This window comes from Stegostoma tigrinum, chromosome 3, assembly GCF_030684315.1.
Source record: "Stegostoma tigrinum isolate sSteTig4 chromosome 3, sSteTig4.hap1, whole genome shotgun sequence".
NCBI classification, from domain to species: domain Eukaryota; kingdom Metazoa; phylum Chordata; class Chondrichthyes; order Orectolobiformes; family Stegostomatidae; genus Stegostoma; species Stegostoma tigrinum.
In genome coordinates, this window is record NC_081356.1 from 63,874,190 (window position 1) to 63,890,773 (window position 16,584).

The following is a 16,584-nucleotide window of genomic DNA, read 5'->3' on the forward strand; positions in this document are numbered from 1 at the left end:
AATACACCCTGAAATAAAAACAACACTAAGGCATTAAAACTACCCAAAAGAAAATACTCAGTTAATAAAAAAAAAATTAAAACCATAAAAATACACATGCATTTATCAGAGTAATCTTAAGGAAGACAAGACGAGAAGCAATTGCAGTATACTGTACATTACAATATGCTACAGGCACCAATGAGTACACAAATCCACAGATAGCAAATCAGTGAATAACGAGGACTAAATGTACATCCAGATCTCTGCTCTTGCGTACCCTCACAAATAGCATGCTACAGTTTCTCCATGTTCTTTGTATCTCACACCACCACGTGGACCATCTGCCACCTGTCTGCCCACTCCATCAACTCATCAATGTCCTTTTGAAGTTTGACACGGTTCGCTCACAGTTTACATTTACCAAAATGGTCAGCCATCTGAAAGGTTTGAACTTGCCCTGACTGTATAAATAGCAAGTGTATTAAAAACCCTCACTCAGCAAACAAATTCTCTGGTTAGCCACTTAAATGTTTTACATGTTCCATTAATGCATGCATGTATCAACTGAGTGATTGGACAGTGAGTTTATTTAAATAAAACTGTTCATTGGATGTGGATGTCACTGGATAGGCATTTATTGCCCATTCTTAAATGCCTGAGTGCAGTTACCTGTCAACCACAGTACTGTGGGGCTTGGAGCTGCATATAAGCCAGACAAGGCAGAAATGGCAGTTTCCGTTCCCTAAAGGATATTAATGAACCTGATGGACCTTTGTTTATAAGAAAGTGTTCTGCAATTTTTTTTAAACCCAGATTTTTACTGAATTCAAAACTTCATCATCGCCATGATGAGAGTCAAACCTATACCTCCAAAACATTGAATTAAAACCTAGAGATGCTGGAAATGTGAAACAATAAACAAACTGCTGGAGAAACTCGGAGGGTCTGACAGCATCTGTGGAGTTAGTGGTGAGTCAAATTTCAGGTCTAGCAACTTGGGCCCAAAACATTGATTCTGCATTCTCTCCACAAATGCCAACAGAACTGCCGAGACTCTCCAGCAAAAAAGTATTTTCATGGCCTGTAAACTACAAAATAAAAATCAGGGTGATTGTGAAAATGTTGTCATATTCTGTAAACTTTTATTTACAGTATGTGAATCTAAATTCTCCTTACAGCAGTTCTCGCAGATCATTTTCTGTTGTGTTGACAATTTTGATGAAGTCTGAAGATCTGTGGCTCATTTCTGTTTGAAACAAAAGGAGAAAAAGATGGAGTTAGAGTATAAACACATGATGGTGTTGTTAACATAATTTAAGAGACTTGCAGGCTCACCTAGAACACTAATTCCAAGTCCCTTGTAATCCAGCAGTTCTTTTTGTGCTTGGAGCAAGACCTGGAGACCCAAAACATTATCCGTCAAAACAATGACGCAACAATGTATCAAATTATAATATTAATCACAACAGCAAATTAAACACCTGAGTTACTTACAAGCATAATGAACTTTTAGGTAAGACAGGCTACTCTTGTTTTTTGTTTTAAAGGCGGAGAATGCAATTCAGGAACTATTTAGAAAATTCCTGTGTGGATTACTCTTAGCTTTGAGAGGTATTCTGGAATATTATACCCTAAAAAAGGTGTTGAGAAACTTCAGAAAGATTATTTCTGAAGGAAATACACAATACAAAAACCTGAATCACCTTCTGAGAGTTACACTGACAGGTTGTAACAATAATTAGATAAAAGAAAGCAGTCTGGATGAAAAGATGTGTGCACCCCTGGAAGGGCACAGACAAGAGAAGGGGTTAAAAACCAGTTGTGTGGCCTAGTCTGATGCTCTGGTGCTAGTGGGCTAGTGCATGCGGTGAGGATTACTACTGAAAACATCTACTGGCCTTTCTTTTGCTTGCAAGTGAGAAAAAAAAGACAGAAATCCAGTTGCTGGAAGCAAGGCTTCAGTCTGAAGCCATAATAGAACAAACTAGATAATTCCTCACAAAATTTGCTGAAGCCAGAATCAGCAAATCAATTGTTCAACTGTCACATAGTCAGTCAATGGCACTAGTTCAGCCGTTGTGGTTACTCTCCTTAACCAAGGCCACAGGAGGACTCAGGTGTTCGGGTTAAATTGCTGTTTATTGAAACAACCGTAGTCTTGGGCTGGCTAAACTTTGTCCGTCCAATCTCAGCCCGGTGTCCATCTGATACAAACAGGAAATCATTAGTCCTTAAACATACATTGTACAGAAAGAAATGTGGACAGCAAGAAATCTTTTATTTTCAGTCTCTTATACTGTTTCTAGGAATCTCTTTATACAGTCTAGTTTGTTGCCAAGGTTGATACAGGCCTTTGGGTGTACAAGGTTCCTGTATAGTCATTTCTGCTGACACGGACACTTAGCAGCATAAACCTTTAACATCTTAAAGTGTGCCTCACAACACTTTTCAGCCTAGCTTATAAAAAAAGCTGTTACTTTACTCGTGTTGGAATCACCTTTCGTAAAATCTTACTTAATTCCCACTGTACACAACCTAAAACAGCCATTGACTTCTCAGGCAAACTGAAGGCTCATTTGTATTTTTGAAACCTCAACTTTTTTACTCATTTCTAATTGGTGTTTTGTTTTATCCCATTTTAGTAACCAGTACACTCTAAATCATGAAAACCTGGCTAAACTGGCTCCATTTTAAACAAATACATTTGAACTAGGAAAAGTCTCCACAAAAATAAAAATGTTTTAAGTTAATATTTTGTGGCCAATAGAGAGGGCAAGTCAAATCGTGAAAGGAAGCCTGTTTCCTCACCAAAAACCATAATGAACTAGAACCCTTGCCTGAGGACCAGTCATAACAACGTACACAATTAACTACAAAAACTGGAGACAGAATCTTATAGGGGTCTATGGGCTACAGTGGGATTTGTGGCAGAATTGCACAAGAGGTCCCATGAGGCCTATTTTAACATATGGAGCAGCCCTCTGCATCTTTTACACTTTTGAGTGGAGAGCCGAGTTTCCCGCTACCTAAGGCAAGTTGCCAAAGGGATTACAGTTTATTAACAATATAAATCAGCTCATTAATATTCAGCTTCCTCTCTCAGCAAATGCACCAAGAAAGCATGATGATGGGAATTCTCAACAAAGTCAGAGTGGGTGCCTGGCAACTTCAGTTCACTGCTTACTCCAAAAGAACGTCTATGTTGGAAACCAGGCACCAACATCTTAAGGCACTTTTTTTTTTCTCCTCCCACCTCCGCTTTATTCATTAACGGAATGAGGGCATTGCTGGCTAGGCAGCATTTACTGCCCATCCTTCATCGCCTAGAGGACATTTCAGAGTCACGTGTAGGCCAGACCAGATAGGGACATTAGTGAGCCACAAGGATTTTTCCTGATAATCGACAATTGATTCATGGTAATCATTAGGTTCTTAATTCCATAAATTTATTGAATTCAAATTCCACCATCTACCTTGGTGGGATTCAAACCTGGATCCCCAGAATGTTATCTGGGTCTCCGGATTATCAGTCCAGTAATTATACCACTCGACTATCGCCTCTCGATGTTCCCATGCAGCAACACATGCTCCATGGATATCAACTATACCTCATATCCACGTACATTGGCATCTTACATAGGACAGCCTGCATAAATCTGCAAGGGACGTCTCCAATACATTCAGAAGTATGCTTCTCTGCTTCACTGCTGAAGCAGCAGCTAGCATTGTAATGCAACAGCAAAGACCCAGATTGCTCACAAACACACTTCCAGGTCATGGACTGGATCTGGTTGCACCTGTGGGACCCTCACTTGCTGTGGTAACATTCATTAACTCTCCAAGCCTACTCACCAGCTAACTCTCAGCATCCCGGTTGTCTTTTTGCACTTTGCTCCCTCAGCAAGAGGAGCCAGGCTCAAAGTATTGCTGTGTTGTAGTATTGCCAGGCTGTTTCACACAGCCCAAGCCAGGAAGCTGATCCTGGTTGTCAGTAGTCCTGCTTTATTTTGGTCTGTTTTCCTCCTGGATCATAAGAGGCAGGTATTAAGGGAGAAGAAAGTGACTGGCACAGCTGTTACTTTTGAAGCAGGTGGGGAGGTGTCCCGAGCAAGCAAATAGGCAGTGCAGAGGACACAAAGGGGTGTCGGAAATTAAAATGGGTAATAGCAAGCAAGGGAAGATGTTGCAGCACATATTGACCTTCTGCTTACATTGCTGTGCATTCCTCTAAACTGCCAAGACTGAACTGTACTGGTTGGTAGCCTCGAGCCAGATTGGCATGGTCTGGTGTTGGGGCCCCCTCTGTTGGCCCTGGGAGGAGAGGACATCAATACTATGCACCTCCAGGTCCCTACCAGCAAAAGGTGGGGGACAAATTTCTCTTGTCTTCCACATCTGGAGCAAACATCAGGAACTGTGCAGGGTAGCTGAAGACTGACATTGCTCATCCAGGTGCACTCCAGCCTTTAATGACATCTCCAACACTACAGACTCCAGTCAAATCTGCGATATCCCAGGAGTGGTGAGCTGTTCCGAAAATGACCCACAGTAAAATGGGATAGTGTTGGACATAAGAAATACATCACAAGGAAAGGAAAAGAAAAATAGTTAAGAGGCAAATTTGGCAAGAAACAGCAAGAAATCACTAGGCCTCACAGCAAATAAGTCTAAAAAAAATGCTTTATGCAACTTAGCCAAAATAAAAGGATAAAATCCAGCCCAAGTTATTTTTCTCAAATACAACAAAAAACAGAAGTTGCTGGAGAACTTTAGCAGGTACGCAGGAAAGGCGATGGCCTTGTATCGTCATTGGACTGTTAACAAAGAGACCCAGATAACATTCTGGGACCCGGGTTCAAATCCTGCCACAGCAGATGATGGAATTTGAATTCAAGAAATATCTGGAATTGAGAATCTAGTGATGGCCATGAAGCAATTGTCAGGAAAAACCTATCTGGTTCACTAACGCCCTTTAGGTAAGGAAACTGCCATCCTTACCTGGTCTGGTCTACATGTGACATGTGACTCCAGACCCACAGCAATGTGGTTGACTCTCAACTGCCCTCTGGGCATTTAGGGATGAGCAATAAGAGCGGCCTAGCCAGCAACACCCTCATCCCATGAATGAAAATAAAAGATCTGGCAACATCTCAGAAGAGGAAGCAGAGTCAGAGTTGCTGATCCAGTGACCCTTTTTCAGAGATAATTGCACCTTTTAAAAAGTGGAGGGTAGTATATGTGCTGAAGACAGGAGGTTTGAGACTGTTTGGGGAGGGTGGCAGTGGTGGGAATCATGGTGAGCCAGGAAGAAAAGAAAAAGCTGAAATCAGGCACCATTAGATGATAAAAATGGGTTGGCTATGATGAAGGCAGTCCATGTCATGACCGACCAGGGGTATGGGAGTGGGTAAGGGACATAGAAACTGGTGTTCAGGCCCAAAAAAAGTTATTCAATTCAATACTGAGTCCTGAAGGCTGTAGGGTCCCTAATGGAAAACGAGATGCTGTTTTTCCAGCTTGTGCTGAGTTTCGCTGGAGCACAGCAGCAAGCCTGAGATGATGATCTACAATGTTTCTAAAACCATTTCTCATTACAGATTTCTAATAACTACCCCATCCCCCCGCTCTCTCTTTACAGAGAATGTTTACGTTAAGATGCTATCATTCAGAAAAATTGTTTAGTTGGGTTTTAAATATACTAAGACTGTAAAAGCTTATATTTCAGAACCAAAACATTTTGTTCTTAAGTTCAAAGACATTAAAAATAAGATCTTGCAGTTGAAAGTCAATTGCTGACAACAACAAGACTTCACAACAAGGCTTCCCAAAATCCACAAACCTGCCTGCCCTGGTCGACCCATCGTCTCAGCCTGCTCCTGCCCCACCGAACTCATCTCCACCTATCTGGACTCCATTTTCTCCCCTTTCGTCCAGGAACTCCCCACCTATGTCCGTGACACCACCCACGCCCTCCACCTCCTCCAGGACTTCCAATTCCCTGGCCCCCAACACCTCATATTCACCATGGACGTCCAGTCCCTGTACACCTGCATTCCGCATGGAGATGGCCTCAAGGCCCTCCGCTTCTTCCTGTCCCGCAGGCCCGACCAGGCCCCCTCCACCGACACTCTCATCCGCCTAGCGGAACTCGTCCTCACACTCAACAACTTCTCTTTTGACTCCTCCCACTTCCTACAGACTAAGGGGGTGGCCATGGGCACCCGCATGGGCCCCAGCTATGCCTGCCTCTTTGTAGGTTACGTGGAACAGTCCATCTTCCGCACCTACACAGGCCCCAAACCCCACCTCTTCCTCCGGTACATTGATGACTGTATCGGCGCCGCCTCTTGCTCCCCAGAGGAGCTCGAACAGTTCATCCACTTCACCAACACCTTCCACCCCAACCTTCAGTTCACCTGGGCCATCTCCAGCACATCCCTCACCTTCCTGGACCTCTCAGTCTCCATCTCAGGCAACCAGCTTGTAACTGATGTCCATTTCAAGCCCACCGACTCCCACAGCTACCTAGAATACACCTCCTCCCACCCACCCTCCTGCAAAAATTCCATCCCCTATTCCCAATTCCTCCGCCTCCGCCGCATCTGCTCCCACGATAAGACATTCCACTCCCGCACATCCCAGATGTCCAAGTTCTTTAAGGACCGCAACTTCCCCCCCACGGTGATTGAGAACGCCCTTGACCGCGTCTCCCGCATTTCCCGCGACACATCCCTCACACCCCGCCCCCGCCACAACCGCCCCAAGAGGATCCCCCTCGTTCTCACACACCACCCTACCAACCTCCGGATACAACGCATTATCCTCCGACACTTCCGCCATTTACAATCCGACCCCACCACCCAAGACATTTTTCCATCCCCACCCCTGTCTGCTTTCCGGAGAGACCACTCTCTCCGTGACTCCCTTGTTCGCTCCACACTGCCCTCCAACCCCACCACACCCGGCACCTTCCCCTGCAACCGCAGGAAATGCTACACTTGTCCCCACACCTCCTCCCTCACCCCCATCCCAGGCCCCAAGATGACATTCCACATTAAGCAGAGGTTCACCTGCACATCTGCCAATGTGGTATACTGCATCCACTGTACCCGGTGCGGCTTTCTCTACATTGGGGAAACCAAGCGGAGGCTTGGGGACCGCTTTGCAGAACACCTCCGCTCAGTTCGCAACAAACAACTGCACCTCCCAGTCGCAAACCATTTCCACTCCCCCTCCCATTCTCTTGATGACATGTCCATCATGGGCCTCCTGCACTGCCACAATGATGCCACCCGAAGGTTGCAGGAACAGCAACTCATATTCCGCCTGGGAACCCTGCAGCCATATGGTATCAATGTGGACTTCACCAGTTTCAAAATCTCCCCTTCCCCCACTGCATCCCCAAACCAGCCCAGTTCATCCCCTCCCCCCACTGCACCACACAACCAGCCCAGCTCCTCCCCCCCACCCACTGCATCCCAAAACCAGTCCAACCTGTCTCTGCCTCCCTAACCGGTTCTTCCTCTCACCCATCCCTTCCTCCCACCCCAAGCCGCACCCCCAGCTACCTACTAACCTCAGCCCACCTCCTTGACCTGTCCGTCTTCCCTGGACTGACCTATCCCCTCCCTACCTCCCCACCTACACCCTCTCCACCTATCATCTTTACTCTCCATCTTCGGTCCGCCTCCCCCTCTCTCCCTATTTATTCCAGTTCCCTCCCCCCATCCCCCTCTCTGATGAAGGGTCTAGGCCCGAAACGTCAGCTTTTGTGCTCCTGAGATGCTGCTTGGCCTGCTGTGTTCATCCAGCCTCACATTTTATTATCTTCACAACAAGGCTAATGCTATTAAAAGTCTAAAAATACTTTGTAAGCAAATTACATATTAAAAAATTACAGAACAGAACTGTTCCTTTTTACACAAGGAAAAAAAAGGGACTTCACAGGTTCCAACGGTTTGATTGAGAAGTATAACTAATTAGATAGAACACATATGTACAATTAGTTCAATTTATATTCAGAGGCAATAAAATGTATGAGAGAACACTTTAAAAATCTCTAGAAAGCCAGGAAAGATGCATGGTAACACTACGCACAAATGTAAGATATTGGTTAAACAGGAGGATTACTAGAACCATTCAACAGATAAAAATGCCAAAAATCACGATTACATGAATTCTAAAAGGATAAGCATTCAGTCAAATGAAATATCTTTACCGATAAGTCTTTAAATAAAAGTTTGTTTTCAGATTGAACTGAAAGGGAGAGTTGAAAAAAAATCACAAATCAATTGATTAAATTAAAGCTTTTATCGTGAAGGAATTTTCACCAACTAATTGAGGAACAATGATAAAGTATCACATTGAAGTAAGGAGACTTTGGCTAACACCTATATTTGCAAAGTAGCTGGTAATCAAATAACAGTGAAAACCGAGACCTCTTTGAAATTTCATAAGTATCAGGATCCTTTATAAAAATGATAAAGTCATCATAGGCCTATAAACCAAAAAGCTGCTCTATGAGAGAAACAGCTATTTTAACTGGAGGGTCACCACAGGCAAAAAAAAAAGACAGGTGGGAGGTGGGTGGTGACTATGGGGCAAAGAGATTGAGAAGGATAGTCCTTCATGGTAACCTCAACTGATGCAAGAATTGAACTGATGCTGTTGACATCACTCTGTCACAAATGAGTCATCCAGTCAACGGAGTTAATCATAACCCTATAACTTCTAAAACTGTCAAATGATATTTTCACCCTTCAGGAGACGATGCCTTCCTCACTCAGGGCTTTAAAAACAAAGGTAAAACTTTAAAATGTTGATGGATATATTCTATTCTTTGAAATTGAGAGATATTCCTCAATATCTATGATCATAATCAAGCTGGATTCTGAGATTTTTGATCGCTTTTGACATTGTAGTTTACATACCCACTTGAAGTAGTATTTATTAGTTTGTGAATAAAATAGTAAAATTAGTAAATTACTCATTCAGGTTTTTCTATTACACTGGAAATGAACACCACAATCCTGTAACAAAATTCCTTAAAATTGTGAAAAGAGAGCAATTCCATACTTGTAAAAATCTGGGATGTTTATGACATTTTTTAAATAACTACCTATGAAAATTAAGCAGGCTATTTGGAGAATGGTAACATTCTCATGTAGCTTCTCCTCCTGTGGGGCAGTTATCAAAAATCTTATAAACCCAAACCTAAGTATAAGAATGCACTGCATCCAGAATGGGTCCAAAAGCAATTCTTAGCGGCACAGAATTTATTTCTGTTCCTACTCCTCCACCCCACTTTTTCAACTTCGTAACAACTTAGACTTTCAGTGAGGTTCCTGACCCTCGGATATTCCTCCTCTAGCACGAGTTGTGAGCATCTTCTATCTTTGTTTTATCTCCTAATGAATTTGGTCTTTCTAATTCAAAGTGCAAACTCTCACATGTGTTCCTTTGCAAATGAACCAAAGAAAAGACTTTCGGCCTCTAGCATCTGTGCCTTATATCCTTGAAATCCCAACCTCTACCTGGGAATAAATAGGCAGATTAAAGCCCAACTGTATACAACCTGAAAATTCAACACCTTTCTGGTACTCAAATGCTCAGTCTATCCACTGCCATTGTCTCCCAGTGTAAAATCCTGAACATCTTTCTCAGTAAAATAAATCAAGATCCTCTTTAAAAAAAACACCAAACTGTCCAGACTTGATGGCACCCCTCATTTTCACTTAAAGACAGTCCCAAAGTAACAAAATGTTAAACATGTAATGTTCACTAAATGTTTCATAGGTTTGGCAATTTCACAATTTGCTACATGTAACATTTAACTGGGATGTTTACAACCAGCAACATTAATAAATGCTGACTTTTCAGATACTAAGGAGTGATGTAACACGGTCTGCAGTTTAAACAAAGTAATTTTAGCATACAAAAGTTGAACTGAACTAAAATAATATCACTACCTTAAACAGATTAAGTAACTGTGTACATTACACATTTATTAGTGCTCCAAATTCAAAATGTCTTAACTCTTTCTCTGTCCAGGCTTACATTTCAAACCTCTCAAGTCAGATTTAGCAAAGTTTGGAAGGCTCACTGCATCATGTCTCAATCACCTTTTCAGAGATATGCTTGTAATATCACTATCCATAACATATGACCTGAGGGTATAATTGCCTCAGATGCCATCTAACCCAGCATCACTTAAAGCATGAACTGTAATAAAATCATCAACATTAGCCCAGACACTTGCCAACGATTGTGATTGTTCTTATAATAGCCAGCTGTAATAAGCAAATGGATTGTTCAATCACACTATCTACACCTAGTTTCTTAAATTATGGAGGGACAAAAGTCAGGTATCATATCTAGCTGGAGGCAAAACCCACATCATTAACCAAAACGGAAATGGTTGGGAAACACTCAGCATGTCTGGCAGCATCTATGGAGAGAAGGCAGAGTTAATGTTTCAGTCCAGAACTAATGGAGAGTCACTGGACCCAAAACGTTAACTCTGCCTTCTCTCCACAGATGCTGCCAGACCTGATGAGTTTTTCCAACCATTTCTGTCTTTGTTTCGGCTTTCCAGCATTTGCAGTTCTTTGGTGTTTAACAGACATACTAACTGCTTGATCTAAGTACGGTGACAATGATCCATAAAAATATTAATGGAAGGAGCAAGAAACTTAGAGCAAGTTTGTCCCATTAAACCTCCTCTAAACAGCACAAGATTGCAAGTTCTGCATTCAGCTTAAAAAAAGGTGTATCTAGTTGAGACCGAAGAGAGTTGTGTTACAGAGTCTAGTTATGAAACACTAAATGTAAATATAGGTCCAACTACTCAGTGTAATAAGATTAAATTGTTTTCCTTAATCTAGTTTCTTCCCCCATATCTCCACAACTCTACGATATTTCCAGCTCTAACTAGCTTCTTTTCATCAATTGTAATGGCAATATCATTGGACTAGCCGTTCAGATGCCCCAGTTTGGGATGAAGTAAAATATCACCACGGCATCCAGTGAAACTTAAAGTCAACTAATAAACTTAGAATATCTAGCTAGTTTCAGTAATGCAGACCATGACAGCTATCATTAACTGCAGGAAAACCTTGTTCAATATTATTTAGTGAAGAAAATCTGCCTATGCAATTCTGTGGTTGACTCTTAATTGTGCTTCGTAATGGCTTAGCAAGTCATCTCAGTTCAAGGGCAATTAGGGGTGGGCAACGAAAGCTGTCTTTGCCAGTGACACCCACATCTCATTAGAATACAAGAAAATTTCCTCTATATCTCCATCCCCCATCAGGATTGCCAAATACCTCTTAACTTCTCCCTTGGGAGAAAGTTCAGCCAATCCCCATCTCCTAACACATTGAAGACACTCCCCTTTGGCTCCTCACTTCTTCCAAAAATCTCTGTGGCTATGAATCGCTGCAGGAGAAGAGCTATTTTTGCCCTTTGTAGGATAGTGGAACATTCTTTGTACTAGACCTATGCCGATCTATTTTCTCAATACACAGGTAACTCAAACGGTGCCACTCCCGAACTGTGTACCAAATTGAAAAACACAAATTTTCTTCCAATTGTCACCCTTTCCTCCGCTTCACATGATCCATTCCAGATCTAGAGTATGAGTATCTACTTCAGTTTACAGTCTCAGTTCCTGACTCCACATTGACAGCTATTTTGAATATGTTTCTTCCCACTTCACCTCTTATAGGGATTCTATTCCACTCTTCCAATTTCCCCATTTCATCTATTTTGAAGATAGGAACATTTGGTAGAGAATACTGTATAATTTTACCTTAACTGAAAAACACCCTCCAGTGTGGGTGACAGGGTCTTTGACTAAGTCTGCTTCAATGTCTGCACTCATTCTTGTCATCCTCTGCTGGAAACTTAATGCTTCCCCTTCTACCATTCCCCACATAAGCCTCCACATTTAAAATGATCATCTGTCGCCATTTCTACCCCGTCCAAGCACATCTGCCCTTGCACCACAAGACTAAGTCACTTCTCAATCATCTGCAAAAGCTCTTCTTGTTCAACTTTTGTTCTTTTACTTTTTCCCTTCCTACTACGCAGAGTCACTGACATCCAAACTGAAAGAGGAACTTATTGGTCCTAAATATACATAATCCAAAAACAATCCACAATCCATTATTCTCTACATTGAGGAAATCAAAGTGTATGAGACCATGACCAACCAATCAAGGGAGTCACAAGGATACTTCAGAATAGTAGTAGAGATCATTGCATGAAGTAGGCTTGAGTGACCTATTCTTTCTCCAGACAGCAGGGGTGTTTTTCTTCACAAATCCACTTATCCATGCAAAAATCTGACAGACAATTTTGCTCATTGTGGGTCCAATGTTTGATTATCCACAATTTCCAGAAAAAAAAACTTAAGTTAAAAAAAAACTTAAGCACCTAAATTAGATATGAAAAGGCATTCATGGTATACTGCACTGTACTTTCTGGACAAGCAAGTACACACTATACATGCAGAGTTTGCCATGTTTCTTTCTGGAATACCTACATAAATATCTATACAATTTGCATGTTAAAAATCAGCATGTCATGCTGGAAACGCTTAATTGTCACATGCCATTATGATACATTTCTTATTTTATTATGGTTTCTCCCCCCCCCAGTAGGGAAACTGTTTAGCATACTAAGCTTTTGGACAGGCGTGGTACTTATCCAATTGGGTCCAAAACACATTCAACATTTGCACTATTTTCCAAGAATATAACTCTTATGTACAGTGGGACTTCCCTGTATCTCAGTTCACAGTTTTAACTAAGTCTGTCATTGACATCTCTACTTCACTCCGACTACCTACACTGTTTAAATAATAATAGAACATAGAACATAGAACAGTACAGCACAGAACAGGCCCTTCAGCCCACAATGTTGTGCCGACCATTGATCCTCATGGATGCACCCTCAAATTTCTGTGACCATATGCATGTCCAGCAGTCTCTTAAATGACCCCAATGACCTTGCTTCCACAACTGCTGCTGGCAACGCATTCCATGCTCTCACAACTCTCTGCGTAAAGAACCTGCCTCTGACATCCCCTCTATACTTTCCACCAACCAGCTTAAAACTATGACCCCTCGTGCTAGCCATTTCTGCCCTGGGAAATAGTCTCTGGCTATCGACTCTATCTATGCCTCTCATTATCTTGTATACCTCAATTAGGTCCCCTCTCCTCCTCCTTTTCTCCAATGAAAAGAGACCGAGCTCAGTCAACCTCTCTTCATAAGATAAGCCCTCCAGTCCAGGCAGCATCCTGGTAAACCTCCTCTGAACCCTCTCCAAAGCATCCACATCTTTCCTATAATAGGGCGCCCAGAACTGGACGCAGTATTCCAAGTGCGGTCTAACCAAAGTTTTATAGAGCTGCAACAAGATCTCACGACTCTTAAACTCAATCCCCCTGTTAATGAAAGCCAAAACACCATATGCTTTCTTAACAACCCTGTCCACTTGGGTGGCCATTTTAAGGGATCTATGTATCTGCACACCAAGATCCCTCTGTTCCTCCACGCTGCCAAGAATCCTATCCTTAATCCTGTACTCAGCTTTCAAATTCGACCTTCCAAAATGCATCACCTCGCATTTATCCAGGTTGAACTCCATCTGCCACCTCTCAGCCCATCTCTGCATCCTGTCAATGTCCCGCTGCAGCCTACAACAGCCCTCTACACTGTCAACGACACCTCCGACCTTTGTGTCGTCTGCAAACTTGCTGACCCATCCTTCAATTCCCTCGTCCAAGTCATTAATAAAAATTACAAACAGTAGAGGCCCAAGGACAGAGCCCTGTGGAACCCCACTCACCACTGACTTCCAGGCAGAATATTTTCCTTCTACTACCACTCGCTGTCTTCTGTTGGCCAGCCAATTCTGTATCCAAGCAGCTAAGTTCCCCTGTATCCCATTCCTCCTGACCTTCTGAATGAGCCTTCCATGGGGAACCTTATCAAATGCCTTACTGAAGTCCATATACACCACATCCACAGCTTGACCCTCATCAACCTTACTAGTCACATCCTCAAAAAACTCGATAAGGTTTGTAAGGCATGACCTACCCCTCACAAAGCCGTGTTGACTGTATTTGATCAAGCCATGCTCTTCCAGATGGTCATAAATCTTATCCCTCAGAATCCTTTCTAACACCTTGCAGACGACAGACGTGAGACTTACCGGTCTATAATTGCCGGGGATTTCCCTATTTCCTTTCTTGAAGAGAGGAATTACATTTGCCTCTCTCCAGTCCTCAGGTACGACTCCAGTGGAGAGCGAGGATGCAAAGATCTTCGCAAGTGGCGAAGCAATTGCATTTCTCGCTTCCCAAAGCAGCCGAGGACAAATCTGATCCGGGCCTGGCGACTTGTCAATCTTAATGTTTGACAAAATTTTCAGTACATCAGCTTCCTCTATCTCTATCCATTCCAGCATGCACACCTGCTCTTCAAAGGTTTCATTCACTACACAGGTCGTTTCTTTCGTAAAGACAGAAGCAAAAAACTCATTTAGGGCTTCCCCTACCTCCTCAGGCTCCACACACAAGTTCCCTATGCTATCCCTGATCGGCCCTACTCTTTCTTTGACCATTCTCTTATTCCTCACGTAAGTGTAAAATGCCTTTGTGTTTTCCCGGATTCCTTCTGCCAAGCCTTTCTCGTGCCCCCTCCTGGCTCTCCTCAGACCATTTTTGAGCTCCTTCCTTGCCTGCATGTAATCCCCTCTAGCTGAACTTGACCCTAGCTTCCTCCACCTTATGTAAGCTACCTTCTTCCTTTTCACTAGAAGCTCCACCGCTCTCGTCATCCAAGGTTCCTTTATCTTACCCCGTCTTGCCTGTCTCAGAGGGACATATTTACTCATCACTCCCAACAACTGTTCCTTAAACCATCTCCACATGTCTATAGTTCCCTTACCATGGAACAACTGCTCCCAGTCCATGCTTCCTAACTCGTGTCTAATCGCATCATAGTTTCCTCTTCCCCAATTAAATATCCTCCCATTCTGCCTAATCCTCTCCTTCTCCATAGCTATGTAGAATGAGAGACTGTTATGGTCACTATCACCAAAATGCTCTCCCACCACAAGATCTGATACCTGCCCCGGCTCGTTTCCGAGCACCAAGTCTAGAATGGCCTCTCCCCTCGTCGGCCTGTCAACGTACTGCGTTAGGAAACCCTCCTGAACACACCTTACAAAAACAGCTCCATTCAAATCTTCTGCTCGAAGGAGGTTCCAATCAATATTAGGAAAGTTAAAGTCACCCATTACAACAACCCTACTGCGTCCACACTTTTCCAAAATCTGTCGACCTATGCTTTCTACAATCTCCCTGCTGCTATTGGGGGGCCAATAATGAAAGTAATGAAAGTAAGATGAGAAACAACGCTTAATCTTTCAATTAAGTTCTTTACAACCTTCCAGAATCAACATGAGCTGCAGCTCCAGGTTCTGATTTTGCTATTATCATTTATCCCAGTTCCATTTTTTGCTTCCTGATTTATCGCATTACCAACTCCCTTTGCCATTTAATCACACTGCACTGAATCTATTATCATGAACTGCTTTTTTGTGCATACCCATACAATACCTCTGCACTTATTTTTAATAGTTTTACAAAGTAATCACTTGCAAAATAAAATCAATCCTTATATGCACATGCACCAAAACGGAGAGCCTGAAGACTATACTGAGGCTGTACAATTTTAAAAAAGGTGCTATCAGAAGCCCACAAAACAAGTAGATTTTTGAAAAATGAAATTCATCTGGTTCACCATATCCTTCGGGGGAGGGAATTTCCTGTTCATACCAAATTTGGCTCATTCAAACCTAGACCCATAGCAACTGTCTTCTGCAATCACATAGCATCCACTGACATTTTCAAAACAGATTTAAAAGAGTGTAATAACTTGGCATCAATCTTGGCACCAGACAAGGCAGAAGGTGTATCCAGCGTAGTGAACCCTACAGCCCCACCAACTTCAGTGTGCTTATCTGAAATTGAAACATTGTCCTACACGCCCCTAAAATCAGATTCCTATCTTTCAGCCAACTCTCCGTTACCATCCCTGGTATCCCCAGTTTCAGAGTGGGTGGTAGAATGGCGTATGGAAAATTACAAATCTGCCCCAGGAGCCTTCAACTGGGAATTCAGACTGCCTGAACCATGAGCAAGGAAATAAAAACAAACTCTGCGCTTCTGGCAACATTTAGCAAGAGAGAAACAGTTCATTGAGTCAATTATGAATCTTCAGAAAAAGACGACAAGAAAATCTCCTCTTCCCTTTCTCACATGAGGGATCAATAATCCTATGTTGAATTCCAATTGGAAGGAGCAATGGAGGCAACAGAACCAGAAGTCTGCTCTGCAGAACCCCACGCTGAGCATCTTAGTAATTTCATGACTGGCTGAATGGTGGAGTTGCACCTACCAGACTCTGTTCTCGCTATATGGTCTGATGCAAAAGAAGTGAAAATCTACTTGACCTCTCTCATTCCATAACACCTGCATTTTTTCAGTACAGAATGCTGAAGAAATCAGCAGCCGAGCTGCATTTGTGG

General features: G+C 42.7%; 1 protein-coding gene across 2 annotated transcripts in view; it reads right to left on the reverse strand.

Moving 5' to 3' along the window:
* Positions 1-16,584, reverse strand: part of psat1 (phosphoserine aminotransferase 1) — a 40,886-nt gene that overhangs the window by 16,494 nt on the left and 7,808 nt on the right. For both annotated transcript variants that reach the window (XM_048527860.2, XM_048527861.2), the window contains exons 2-3: positions 1,318-1,378; positions 1,159-1,228 (exon numbers count right to left, since the gene is read on the reverse strand). In XM_048527860.2, the coding sequence (XP_048383817.1) occupies positions 1,159-1,228; positions 1,318-1,378 (131 nt within the window). The remainder of the gene's footprint in view (positions 1-1,158; positions 1,229-1,317; positions 1,379-16,584) is intronic.